The sequence below is a fragment of the Hemibagrus wyckioides genome, linkage group LG17 (genome assembly GCF_019097595.1).
Source record: "Hemibagrus wyckioides isolate EC202008001 linkage group LG17, SWU_Hwy_1.0, whole genome shotgun sequence".
NCBI classification, from domain to species: Eukaryota; Metazoa; Chordata; class Actinopteri; order Siluriformes; family Bagridae; genus Hemibagrus; species Hemibagrus wyckioides.
In genome coordinates, this window is record NC_080726.1 from 16,201,008 (window position 1) to 16,214,101 (window position 13,094).

Sequence of the window (13,094 nt, forward strand, 5' to 3'; positions counted from 1 at the left end):
CCTTGTTTCCGTGCGATTCTTGGTGGCAATCTCTATATGTGTGGGTGTATGAGTGTGTGATTGTGTGTGTATGAATGTAAGAATGTGTGGGAGGGAGAGACAAATCAGTGCCACGTTTTCCCCCTCTGATACCCCCACCCCCTTTGCTGTCGTCACTTTTTCCCTTGCACTCCTCTGTTGCTGGGGGTTACCTGAAATAAACTGCCTCGCTGGCATTAGAACTGTCATCCCATGGCCACAGGAACACATTATTACACTTCAGAACTGACAAAATAATCACATTGGTGATTATATTGCGATATAATATATTGATCATTATATGCTTTAAAATAATAATATACTGGATTTCAACTAAATTGGTGAACACATGATATTCAGGATTTAAAATAAATATTCCTTTGTAAAGCTGCTCATTTACATAATTCCGGCTGCCAGGCCAATATTGTGATACCAAGTAACAAATGGTACATTGTGCAGCCCTACTACACTAAAGCTGCTTTTTGCATCACACCCACACACAAGTATACGGAAGCACTGTGCTGTCTTTGCAAGAAATAAGATCCTCATCGGCATATCGTTATTACAAGGAAAGGATCTCAATACTACGAAAAAACATCATGTTACATCTGGAAAAGCATCTTGTTATTACATTGTTATTAAAACAACATTTTAATGGAGCCTGTGAGCAAGACCATTAACCCTCAACTGGTCAGTTGTATAAATGATATAAATGTAAGTCACTCTGGACAAAGGTGTCTGCCAAATGCTTTAAAAGTTAAATTTTCCTTCACGATTGATTTTAATGACAAGATGTACAGTCAGCTTCATGAATACTTAAACATTGAGAGAGTTATTATTAATTAAGCTTGAAATTACGTAATGAAAATGCACTCAGTGTAGATTTTTGGCATTACGTAGACGGTGAGCTCAGGAAAGACCAAGAAGAACACCGAAAATAACTGTGGTGGATGAAGGAAAAAATTCTTTTTCTAGTGATGAAAAACCTTTTCACAACAGTTGGCCAGATCAGGAACTTCCTGCAGGAGGTAGGCGTTAAAGTCAACAATAAAATAAGACTTCATACCAGAGTAAATACAAATGCAGGAGGATGATTTCTGAAGTGTACAGGGTTATATCATCTGCTTATATTCAGCGAAACCCCTCAAAACCCATTGGATGTTGCTTCACAGTGCAGATGAACAATGTGCTGGAGAATACTTTGAAAGCAACCCATCCAAAGTAGAGGAATTTTCTGCAATGGGGAAGTCAGTCACCTGAACTGAATCCCCAAGGAGCAGCAGGAACTGAAGACCTGATTTGGATAAATATTAAATTAAAGCTAAATGCCTGCACTTTGAGCAAATGTTCTTTATTTCATTTCAGCTCCAATATACTGTGTTATAGGCAGCTAAAATAACAACTTGTCCAAATACTTCTGGACCTGAGTGTAACGATGTTGCCTGTGTTGAAGAAAATTCCTGCTTCTCTGCTCAATTCCACAAAGATCCAAAGTTTCTAATAAAATCAATATCTGTGTTTTGATTAACAACACACCCAGCCTATAGACATTTAACATGCTCAGAAATATAATCATGAAACTTCCCATGTTGTTTAAGTTGATCAGCTAGAAATAAAACCTAAAAGCCTAAAAGTTTATCTGTATATACTCATAAACATAAAGTTTGACTGGTTCTGTCAACTGAACTCTGTTACTCATTTTTACAAATTAATATTTTTAAGTTTATATGCTGTATATTATTATCTCATAGTAATGAGATGCTTTTCTCCTAATAATGCAGTGTTTCTTTGTAGTAATGAGATAATTAGGTGCTGATGGGGATTTTTTATATATATATATATATATATATATATATATATATATATATATATATATATATATATATATATATATATATATATATATATATACACAGAGTATTTATTTGGGAATGGATGTGGGTTCAGTAGGAAGAGCAGGTCAGAATGATTTTCCTCCCAATTAGGTCTCTCTCATTCCCTGTTCTCTGCACTGTTGGGCAGGCAGCAATGCTCCCAATTATTTGCTCTGTTTTCCTTTAGCACTCCTTTTGGTTGACTTGACTTTGACGAATCACCTGATTTTTGGGTTCCACTTTTTCATTTGATTTCACTGCAACATGTTTGATGACTCTGCATGGGAAAACTGCACCTCACCCAGCAGTATCTTTTTTGTTTAATTATGATTTAAGCAGAATGTGCACCTCTGCTGCTTTGTCCAATCTATGTCTTCCCCCTCTATGACTTTTCTGTTTTGTTTAGTTCGATATCATTGAGTTAATGTTTATTTCCCTCCCTCCTGTTTTCAGCCAGTTTTCTGCAATGCTGTTCACTATAATTCTTCACTAACTGCGGTCACCTTTCATTACAACAGTCTGGTCCTGTGGGGTTCTGGCGTGGTAGATACGTGAATCGTTCCGTGAACACATCACCTATTTGACCATAACGTTGGCACATTTTAAACTCTCATAGCCCACACAAGAGACCCACCAGCAGTGAAATTCAGACTTTCTGTCCTTCTGTTGTTTTTTTTTTTGTTTTTTTTGTTGTTTTTTTTTTGGCCCACCAGGAAGCTTTTAGTGTTATCAGGTCACCAGCTCGGGCCTGAAGAATTAAGGTGAAGAGCATTTGCTCAGTGTGTACTGTTGAACTTTTTTGGTTTAGTTGGCTCAAGTACATTTTACATTTAATGACATGAATTTTTTTTTCTCTCTTTAGTTGCCCTTTTTTGGTTTGTTCTTGTCCTCCTCTCTACTCTGTTATTTGGTTTGATGCATCCAGCATGGTGGGAGCAGTGGCTGTATGTCCCCTCTCTTCCTCTCGTAGCTATCTGAATGCCTGGCTCTGTCCGTGCAGTGGCACGCTGTGATTGGCAGGTCTTCTGGCATGGCCACCCCCCTTGCATCGTTCATGCCTTATTATCTTTTGGTTTCTGTTCCTTCACAGATGCATGCTACCTCAGGAATCCTTTTACCTCCCTGTGTCTGTATTTAAGGATCTCAGGGATCTGATATAGATGAGTTTCTAACCTAATTGATATGATGGTTGAGCTGATATATGTATAAATAAATTTGTTATTTGTAACAGAATTAATTGATAGCTTGTATGGGTAGGTGAGAACCTGTTCTTTTAGTGCAACATTGCTGCCATCATAATTCTTTTTTTTTTCTAAATGAACCTACAGATTAAAAATGTATTCAGTCCATAAGCAGTTGTTTCTAGATCTTGTAGAGAAAAAAAAACATACAGGCTTGACGCATTAAGAAACACAAAGAAGCAATCTTGTAATGAAGGTTACTAGGGCAGGATTCACATAGCCTATTCATTCATCTTTCTCTCTCTTTTTCTCTCTCTGTCTCCCCTCCCTCTCTCTTGTTAGACCATGGGGACATGATGGAGATGCAGGGCTTCGGAGGCAGCCCGTCGTCATGGCAGCAAGCCGAGAATGCCAGTCATGCGTCGTCATGCTTGTCCTGCTCTGTTGGGGGCAGGAGCTTGTCCATAGAGCTTCCTGGAGCGTGCACCTGCATGCATGAACGGTGAGAATGAATCAGTTTATTTTTAATACACAGCCTATTTTGTGGCTCACCTCCCACGTCCTCCGGATGCTGATCCCTTCTTCTGGTGTATCCGTTCTGCATCCAGAATCCCCCTTAAGATGCTGTGTCATAACATGAAGAGGCAGATTGTCTCCAGAGCCTTCTATGGCTGTAAGTTCTCAGCATTATATATAAAAGCATGATGTTCCAATTTAGCCATTATGTTCATGCTAAAAAAAAAAGCTTATGATATTTTAGGGCTTGCCTACTGTAGACATCTGTCCACGGTGAGAACACATCTGTCAGCACTGGTCAACCACAACATTGTCCCACCAGACAAACCTTGCGAAGCATCTGGAGGCCTCAGCAAAGACGTCTGGAGCAAATATCAAAAAGACTGCAAGGTTGGTGTGTATAAGACTCACTGCTCACTAGTGAGCAGCATGGTTTTTAACTGAAGTGTTACATTGCCATCTCTTCTCCTGTTACCATCATTTGAATTGTTTTCAGAACTACAAGGAGCTGGAGTTGCTCCGGTTGGTTTATTATGGTGGTGTGCAGCATGAGATCAGGAAAGAGGTCTGGCCGTTTTTGTTGGGCCATTATAAGTTCGGCATGGGGAAAAAAGACATGACACAGGTAAAACAAATCCCTCAGTTTCTGGTTAAAAACCTAGGGAGCTCTTTCTCCAAGCTGTTTTAGGAGCAGCTCTGACTGTGATGTTGTCTGCAGATTGATGAGAAGATCGCAGCACGCTACAAACAGGTGATGAGAGAGTGGAAGGCCTGCGAGGTGATTGTGAAGCAGCGGGAGAAGGAGATGCAATCGGCCATATTTGCCAAACTCTCATCGGGCAGCAGCATTGACAGCCATGTCATGAAACTCATCCACAGAGACTCGACTCTCAGCAATGAGGTAAGAGTCTCCCTTCGACTAAAAACCGGTGCTTTAACTGAGGAGCTGTGGCATGCTTTTAAGGTCCATTACATCCCAAGTACATGCAGGGTTCCTTTAGCCTAATCTGTTTCTTTGGATTTACGTTTTTCACTGTGACGGAGTATGAATACATTATAAAGAATAAACAGGTATTGTGATCTAAAGATGTTGTAGAAATACAGATAAGAATAGGCTGTATGCAATTTTTTTGAAGAAAGTTTGCCAGAAGGGTTCACATAGCATCAGACTGAGACTGGAAAAGTAGTCTTTTGACTGTTTTAAGTCACACGTGAAGCAGTCGCATATAAAGCATGCACAGATTTACAGAGCTGCCTCAGTAAATGCAGGATTGCAGTTGTTTAATTACGATAGAAGTTTGTTTATATTATGTGAAATAAAACCAACTTAATTTTGATAGACCCCTTATACACTCACCAAGCATGATATTAAAACACTCCATTTGCTCTTGAAACAGCCTCAGTTATTTCTAGCATGGATTCCACAAGATGCTATAATTATTCCTCTGAGATTTTCTCCCATGTTGACAGTCCTGCAGATTTTTCAGGTACACTTTTATGCTGTGAATCTCCAGTTCTTCCACAAAGGTGTCTACTGGATTAAGATTCAGTGACTGGGAAGGCTACTGAAGAACACTGAACCCACTGTCATGTTCTTGAAACCAGTTTGAGAAGAATGTTGACACAAGTCAGGTTGGGTTCATGGATTCATGCTGTTGGTGCCAAATTCAGACCTTAAGATCGGTGTAGCTTGAGCAGAAATCGAGATTCATCAGACCAGGATATGTTTTTCCAGTCTATATCTGTTGAGTATTGGTGAGTCTGTGTCCACTGTAGCCACAGCTTCCTGTTCTTGGCTGACAGAAGTGGAACCTGATGTAGTCATCTTCTGATGCGCTTTTCTGCTCACCACAGTGCTCACAAAGCGGTTATTTCAGTTTCAGTAGCCTTTCTGTCAGCTTGAACCAGTCTAGCCATTTTCCATTGATCTCTCCCATCAACAAGGTGTTACTGTCTGCAGAAATGTAGCTCACTGGATATTTTTTTCTTTATTGCACTACTAGAGACTGTTGTGTGTGAAAATCTCAGGAAATAAGCAGTTATAGAAATACTCAAACCAGCTCATCAGCCATCAACAACCAATTTTGCCGCATTCAAAATCATTGATACTTATAGTTGATGTGAACATTAACCAAAGCCTCTGGATCGAATCTACATGATTTTATGCATTGCACTGCTACCATACGATTGGCTGAATAGATAATTGCACAAATGTGTGTTTAAAGGTTTTCCTTATATTATTATCCTATATATTAATTTCTGCTTGTTATTTTCTCTCTCTCCCTCCTTCTTTCAGGTGTTCATGTCAGTGGATGAACCTGATGGGGTTGGTCAGGACACCCCATGTGAGAGCGATAACACCCCCACCATGACCACTGTGGTTAATCCGGTCGCTCTGGCTCCTGATGAGAGGTCACTAGTGGAGTTTGACTCTCCAGACTCAGGCCTCCCTTCTTCGAGGAACTACTCAGTAGCGTCAGCACACTCCCAGATTCTGTCTAGCATTGACGATGGACAGAGTATGGAGGAGGAGCCAGGAGATGAAGCCACGCCTAGAGGTGGACTGGGAGAGCCGAGCGGGCGAGACTCACTGAGTGAGGACAGGCTGTGCAGCCAGCTGGACAAACTGGTCACTAACAGTGAGGAAGTTCCACCATCATTCTCCTCATATACGGTAAATTCAGCATTAGCTCCAAACTATGATCAGTAAAATATACATTTAGTCATTTAATCAAGACACCTTTTAGATGTTTTAGTATTTTGTATTGGGTTTTTTGTTGTAATTAAAAAAAACGTTTTAATTATTTTTAGCTTACTTACTTTCTAATGAATATATTATATACTAAATATTTTATTTGTGTTATAAAATATTTAATGAATGTATTAGGTTTATCAACTTCTGAGCTGCTTTATTAATATTGCTTTATTATTATTATTATTATTATTATTACCTGGGAAAGTCTGGTAAAGTATAGGTTTTATCATTTTTTACAGATTGAGCTGTTGGACACAGTGGCTCTGAACCTGCACAGGATAGACAAGGATGTTGCACGCTGTGACCGCAACTACTATTACTTTACCACGAGCAACCTGGAGAAACTGCGAAACATTATGTGCAGGTGAGCCAGACTTGGATCTGTGTTTCCTTTACTACTGTTCTCAATCTGTAGCCTATCTGAAGTGTACGTCTGCTCCGAACTCTCCCTTTTATTCAGTCTGATCAGTGTTTTTTTTCCTCTTCTGTCTTTTCCTTTCAGTTACGTGTGGGAGCATCTAGAGGTGGGCTATGTGCAGGGCATGTGTGACCTCCTGGCTCCTCTGATGGTCATTTTGGATGATGGTGAGTTCGTTCTTTAAGTCTTCACTTCACTGTGTTTTTTTTTTTCTGGAGATTAAACACAAATAGCTTCTTTATTTGTAGAGTTTTAAAAATAACTCTCCTGATGCCATTCGGTTAAGTGCCTTGAATTAAGCCTATTCTTATCTGTGTAAATCCGATTCAAATCCATGTTTCATCTCATGTTAGAGCCACAGGGTTAAATGCATTATTATAGCACAAAGAATCGTATCATTATGAAGGAGGCTAAATTTATCTTTTTAACAGCTGTGTCCATGAGTTGTGCTCTCTCTCATGCTCTCTCTCTCTCTCTCTCTCTCTCTCAGAGTGCCTTGCCTACAGCTGTTTCACACAGTTAATGAAGAGGATGAGTCAGAATTTCCCCAATGGAGGAGCTATGGACACTCATTTTGCCAATATGAGGTCCTTGATACAGGTGATGTTTCCTTTCCCCTCACAGAGGCCATCTGGATAGAGACTCATACAGCCAGAGACATGATTATTAATGAGCTGTCACCTTTGCTGCTTTTACAGATCCTTGACTCCGAGTTGTTTGAGCTCATGCACCAGAATGGAGATTACACTCACTTCTACTTTTGCTATCGCTGGTTCCTCTTAGACTTCAAGAGAGGTATGATGGGATTTCTAATGCAAAATGTTATTGTTATTCTGACATAACGAAAGCCTCTGCTGATTGCTGCTTGTTATGTATGTGTTAGAGCTGCTGTATGAGGATGTATTCGCTGTGTGGGAGGTGATCTGGGTGGCACCTCGAATCTCCTCGCAGCATTTTGTACTGTTCATTGCGCTGGCTCTGGTGGAGGTGTACCGGGAAATCATTCGCGACAACAACATGGACTTTACAGATATTATCAAGTTCTTCAATGGTGAGAGAATTTGTTTCGGATGCTTACACTTCACTAAAGCACTGATAGAAGTACAGCTTATTATTCTCAGGGCCAAATTCCTTGAGGGACCAGATGAGGATTTCAAGCATTGGGACATTATTACAGTGACCATTTTTTTAGATGTAATTGAAAAATGTCTCTTTATTAGATTTTCTTTAACCTGGAGGGACAGACACACACATGCACACAAAAACGACAAACAAGACAAGTTGAAATATGAATATAGCCAAAATGGTCAAGCATTTCTTATTAAAAGTTGACAAGAAACTAAATGCTTATGAAACCTATTTCTAGACACTATTTTTCTGTTTTTTATGCTTTAAATGCTCTTGTTCTATTGGCAGATTATGTTGCAAGTTTTAAGCATTAAATTCTGAATAAAATAAATTAAATCGAAATAAATAAAATGATTCATTTCTGCCAATAAAAATGTAGTAAAAGAAATATACATGGAAATAACCCAAATAATCTTAAGTTTGGTTGATTGTAATGTTGTTAGAATAAGAAATTGTAGATAAATTTGACTAGATTCAAGATTTTGTCAAGATTGTTGTTAAGCTGTAATGCAAAACTTTAGATGCTCCTCTTCTTGGCCCCATGCCTCCATTTATGTCCTGAGATTTAACTAAATGAGGAAAAGTATCTAACATATAGACTCATTTATCATAGTTGCGTAGAAATAAACACGTTTCTAAGCCAGACTAATGTTCATCTGACACATGAAACATCAAAATAAGCAGCGATTTAAGTGCAAATGATGAATCACCTCCAGCTATGATATGTAAACAACAGCAACTTATTTACTTTCTTACTGTCTTTAATTTACTCCTCTACTGAATGTATATCAATACATTTAAGTTACACAGAACATTCCCAGCATTTCTGTGGGTGTTGTGATGAGTGAGTCAATAAAAGGAACACATTTAGCAAGCTCAAGTCATCCAAGATCCAAGCAAACAAAAAAAATCAAGAAAAGAATCGAGATGAATCAGTCATGGAGTGATGTTCTCACTGATATCTTCAAAAATGGCATGAAAAGTGCATATATAATAAAACATGAATGGATGAATTATGAAATAGTGTCCGCTTATTTCATCAGTGTTAGCTCACCATTCACAGCTTTAATGAATAAGAACTATAGTAACTATATTTCCTCCTCCCACACAACCCTATTGCTGCACTCCCTTCACTGACTTCCTGTAGCTGCCCACAGTAGATTTAAAACACTGATGCTTGCCTACAAAGCCAAAAACAGACCAGTATTCACTTACCTCAATCCACTACACACAAATCCACCACCGTCTGATCCTCTAGCACTGCTTGGCTGATCCCATCATCTTTCGGGGTACAAGGAAGGCATACATCAATGGTGGTAGTGATGTCTGGACAGCTGAATCACTGACTGTCCTTAAACGATATCTCAAGACTTTCTGAAGTTCTTAAATTGGCACCTTGTGTTGCTTTTCATGCTGTATTTCCTCTCAACAGAGTTTTTAGACTGATGATAAACTATGCATTAGTGAATCAGTATCGATGTATTCATAAATGTAAATAAAAATGTATGACTTCTGTTGTGTCTTAATAGAAATGGCTGAGAGGCACGATGTCCAGCACATCCTGAGGATAGCCCGCGAGCTGGTACACAAAGTGCAAACGCTCATAGAGAACAAGTGAAGCTGACATCCAGCTTCATCTCTGTTTTGCATTACTCCTTCCCCCTGTGGTCCAGTCAGCAGTCACTCTGCTGAGAGATAGAAGGGGAAGGAAAGCACGCTGGCTCTCAGTGACTCCCCCGGGGTAAAGCGATGACACTGCTCGGGACCTGCAGTTAGAATAAATGGCCTGAAATCATCCTTTTTCTGTATCCTTTGCCTGTAACGGAACGCCATTGTGTTGGCTGTTGGAGTTGTCTGCATGCATGTGGGATTTGAGCACACTGTGACTGATTTTTTCTTTTCTTTTCTTATCTTTTTTTTTTTTTTGCCCGTACACTCCTCCAGTATCCGCTGCATCCACTGGGTCCTTTCAGCGTCCACTTTCTGAAAAGAAAAAAAAAAAAAGACTTCAGCCTCAAGTTTGCCACAATGTAGTTCTGTTTTTACAAATGACTGTTTTTTCCTCTCGGCCAAATGTACAGAAAGTATTCCGCACTTCTCAGTGACTCTCAGGAGGATCCCTTCTTCTCTTCGTCTGCCTTTATTAGCTATGGCACTGAACAGTACAGTTGAGCACATTTTTTCTGAATCCACAGAGCCTGACATTACAGTACTGAAGAAAAAGCAGAAGCTGCCTAATGTCAAATCCACTAAAGAACTAAGCCACGAAGAAGTCATTAAAGCATCGATTTGTGACCAAAAGGACTGTGCCAATGATATGACCATGTCATAGTATTTGTCTACCTTGTATTTGTCTTTGACTTTGCTGGCCTTGTTTTCTCTCCTAGATCTTCTGGACCTCTTCTGATGGTTAAAAAAAAACAAAACGGTGGCTACTTTTGCACTTTTGCACATCCCTCCCTTCCTCAATCCAAAAGAGGGAAAATGGGGTGGAGGTGTAATTCCCAGAATCCTCTCTGATCTGAATCGAGACTGACGTGGAGACACAGAGGCGAGCTGCTTCCACGTGACGGCTGGAAGGTTGAGTAAAAAAAAAAAGAAAAAAGGGCAATCTCGGTGTGTTTCACATCAGGAATGGTGCATGGCTTCTTCAAACTAGTATGTAATTGTTCACTCACCTGCAGCTGTAGTGGGAGAGTCTTAAGTACTGGCCTGCTCAGTAGAAACATTCCTAAATTTAGCAGAAAATCTCGTCCTGCAGAAGACGTTCGTTCTTATATTTCAGCCAAAGCTCCTTCTCAGTACACACAGCACTCTTGGTGCTAAGAACCTAAACATGTCCAATATTAGCCCTTAATGTCTTCCCCAATCCTGAGCTACTGCTACCTAATTCCTCCAAACACCTCTCCAATCAAACCCCTTAGATTCTTTGTACTGCTTGAAAGCTCCTGTATCCGTTATCAGGTAGCAGTTCCTTAGCAGCCCTCTATAGTTTCTGTGCCTCAGACCCTGCAGATCAGTTGTCTTCATTTTGTGAATGTCTGTGATGGACATGACGCATCCTATGAAAGGTTACTTCCAAAAGGAGCTTGTGTACCAAAGCCTCCAGAACATCATCCTTAGTGTCATACAGTTGTGCAAACCTTCACGCATAACTCAAAAGACTGTTGAATGAAAATAAACATCATCCTAATTTTTACTGTGAAACACTTAATTTATTAACTTTTTTCCCCCCCTACGTCCTACTACTGTAGTGTAAATAAAAGGAAAGTAAAAGCTCTGGAGTTCTCTGAGGCCCGTAAAGGCAACTCTATTTTAAACTCTATTTTTTACTTTTGGTTGTAGAGATGTGCTTCAGTGAACCCTGTATAACTGGAGAACTGTACAGTTTGAATGTGCGAAGCCTTTGTTACATGTTGACTGTTATTGGTCCTTATTCATGTTGTGCCCTGGATTCTATGGATTTGAAAATGATATATTTTGTTTTTGGATGCCAAACTCTGAATGCTGAAGTATGTATTTTAATGGATGTATAATTTTACCTTGAATGTATTACTAAAAAAAAAAAAAAAGTTGTTCCTAAGATATTTGGCTACAATCAAGTTTCTTTTGTCAAAATCAATTTGCTTTTTCAACAGTGAAGCAGAAACTCCAGGTACATGGGTGTGTGTATGAATATTAACAGCAGTAGCCAGAAGAAACTTGCTTCCGAGGGTTATCAGAAATCCAAATGCTGTTTCCTAAAGTCACCACTAGTGGGTGCTGCAGTCAAACAAATAACATCACGATCAGTGTGTAGTGTACGGATTTGGAAAATTTAGCCATGTTTCCTTACAGAAATGAAATCGAAGTAGTACATGTAGTTGTTTCAAAAACAAAATTTACATTAGATATAATCGAAGTATGTACATGATCACTTCAGGAAAAACTACTTCCGCCATCAAAAAGTGGAATCTGAGGACCGCATGGTGAAATGTCCATGAGTGGTCATTTCAGTGCTATTACCTTTGGGTGAGAATGCTGTTCTTGTCTGATAATAGTAAGGTCATTCATGCTTTCTGTCCATATTTCAGAAATTTCATCATGTGCAGCACCAGTAAACTTTTTTACACGATAATTTAGCCACCAAGTTATCTTTCAACATTTTTAAATGAAGTACAGAGTAAAATTCTCTCAACGTACAGTTTTTTTTGGGGGCCTGGTTTTCAGTCACAGCACTGTTTAGTCCTTCACCCGTGTTTAAACCAAACACTACATGAATTTAGCCCTTGATCACTTTTGAAATGTTTAGAAAGCCTCATTAAATTCAAATACAGTAGAACCTCAGCATATGAATCATTTGTTCTGGAGGTGAGTTCTTAAGGCGAAAATTTGTATTGCCAAACAGATTTTCCCATAAGAAATACCATAAATGCAGATAATCTGTTCCAGCCCCCCAAAAATATTACCAATATTACCAATGTCCAGCGGTCAAAGGTCGTCACCGGAAGTCGTGCCACCAAGCTTGGACTAAAAATAGAACAGACCATCCATGCTAGCAAACTGTCAACAAATAAATGTGGTGAAAGATCAGGCAGATTTTCAGCGCATGTCGGAGGCACTGTTGGTATCATGGGTTTACTCTTTCAAAACAGCTTTCACTGATTGAAAAAGAAATTCGTAAAATCTGTAAACTCTCTTCGTGTGACTTTCCATTGAACCAAACAAGTTTTTAACGGCTCCCGGACATATGCACAACTTTCGTAAGGTAGGGCATTCGTATGCCAAGGTTCCACTGTATTAATTAGTAACAAGCACAAGTTGTTTTTCGACCTAATTTCTACTCACCACATCTGTGTGTTTACAACAGACAGCTTTACACATTTCCCTGTACAGAGAAACTAACTAAAAAAAACGTCAATAGAAGACTAAACTCAGCAAATAAACATCAATAAACGTTTAAAATATGTGACTAACAGGAACTGTTAAAACTCAGACAAAACCTTTCTCTTGATTAGACGTGGGAGAATGCATTACCAAAGCTGTCCTTATAAGGTTTTATTATTCTTACTTTCAAATCCCCATGCAAGAACAGTAAAACACAGTTTAAACTAATTACTGCACTTTAGGACTTTGTGCGTTCCACACATGCTCAGGTGGCAAATAAGGAAGATAAGGGTTTCCTTGAAAGCACATTTCATACACGTTTAGAGCTTAATACTTTT

The 13,094-nt window shown here is 39.2% G+C and overlaps 1 protein-coding gene across 4 annotated transcripts in view; it reads left to right on the forward strand.

Moving 5' to 3' along the window:
* The window catches only part of sgsm2 (small G protein signaling modulator 2), a 51,061-nt gene extending 39,586 nt beyond the window's left edge, over nucleotides 1-11,475 (forward strand). For all 4 annotated transcript variants that reach the window (XM_058414266.1, XM_058414267.1, XM_058414268.1 and 1 more), the window contains 12 exons: nucleotides 3,416-3,575; nucleotides 3,682-3,746; nucleotides 3,834-3,979; nucleotides 4,086-4,214; nucleotides 4,308-4,490; nucleotides 5,886-6,263; nucleotides 6,584-6,708; nucleotides 6,847-6,929; nucleotides 7,253-7,362; nucleotides 7,461-7,557; nucleotides 7,646-7,813; nucleotides 9,420-11,475. In XM_058414266.1, the coding sequence (XP_058270249.1) occupies nucleotides 3,416-3,575; nucleotides 3,682-3,746; nucleotides 3,834-3,979; nucleotides 4,086-4,214; nucleotides 4,308-4,490; nucleotides 5,886-6,263; nucleotides 6,584-6,708; nucleotides 6,847-6,929; nucleotides 7,253-7,362; nucleotides 7,461-7,557; nucleotides 7,646-7,813; nucleotides 9,420-9,508 (1,733 nt within the window). In that variant the 3' untranslated portion in view covers nucleotides 9,509-11,475. The remainder of the gene's footprint in view (nucleotides 1-3,415; nucleotides 3,576-3,681; nucleotides 3,747-3,833; nucleotides 3,980-4,085; nucleotides 4,215-4,307; nucleotides 4,491-5,885; nucleotides 6,264-6,583; nucleotides 6,709-6,846; nucleotides 6,930-7,252; nucleotides 7,363-7,460; nucleotides 7,558-7,645; nucleotides 7,814-9,419) is intronic.
* The last annotated feature ends 1,619 nt before the right edge of the window (nucleotides 11,476-13,094 follow it).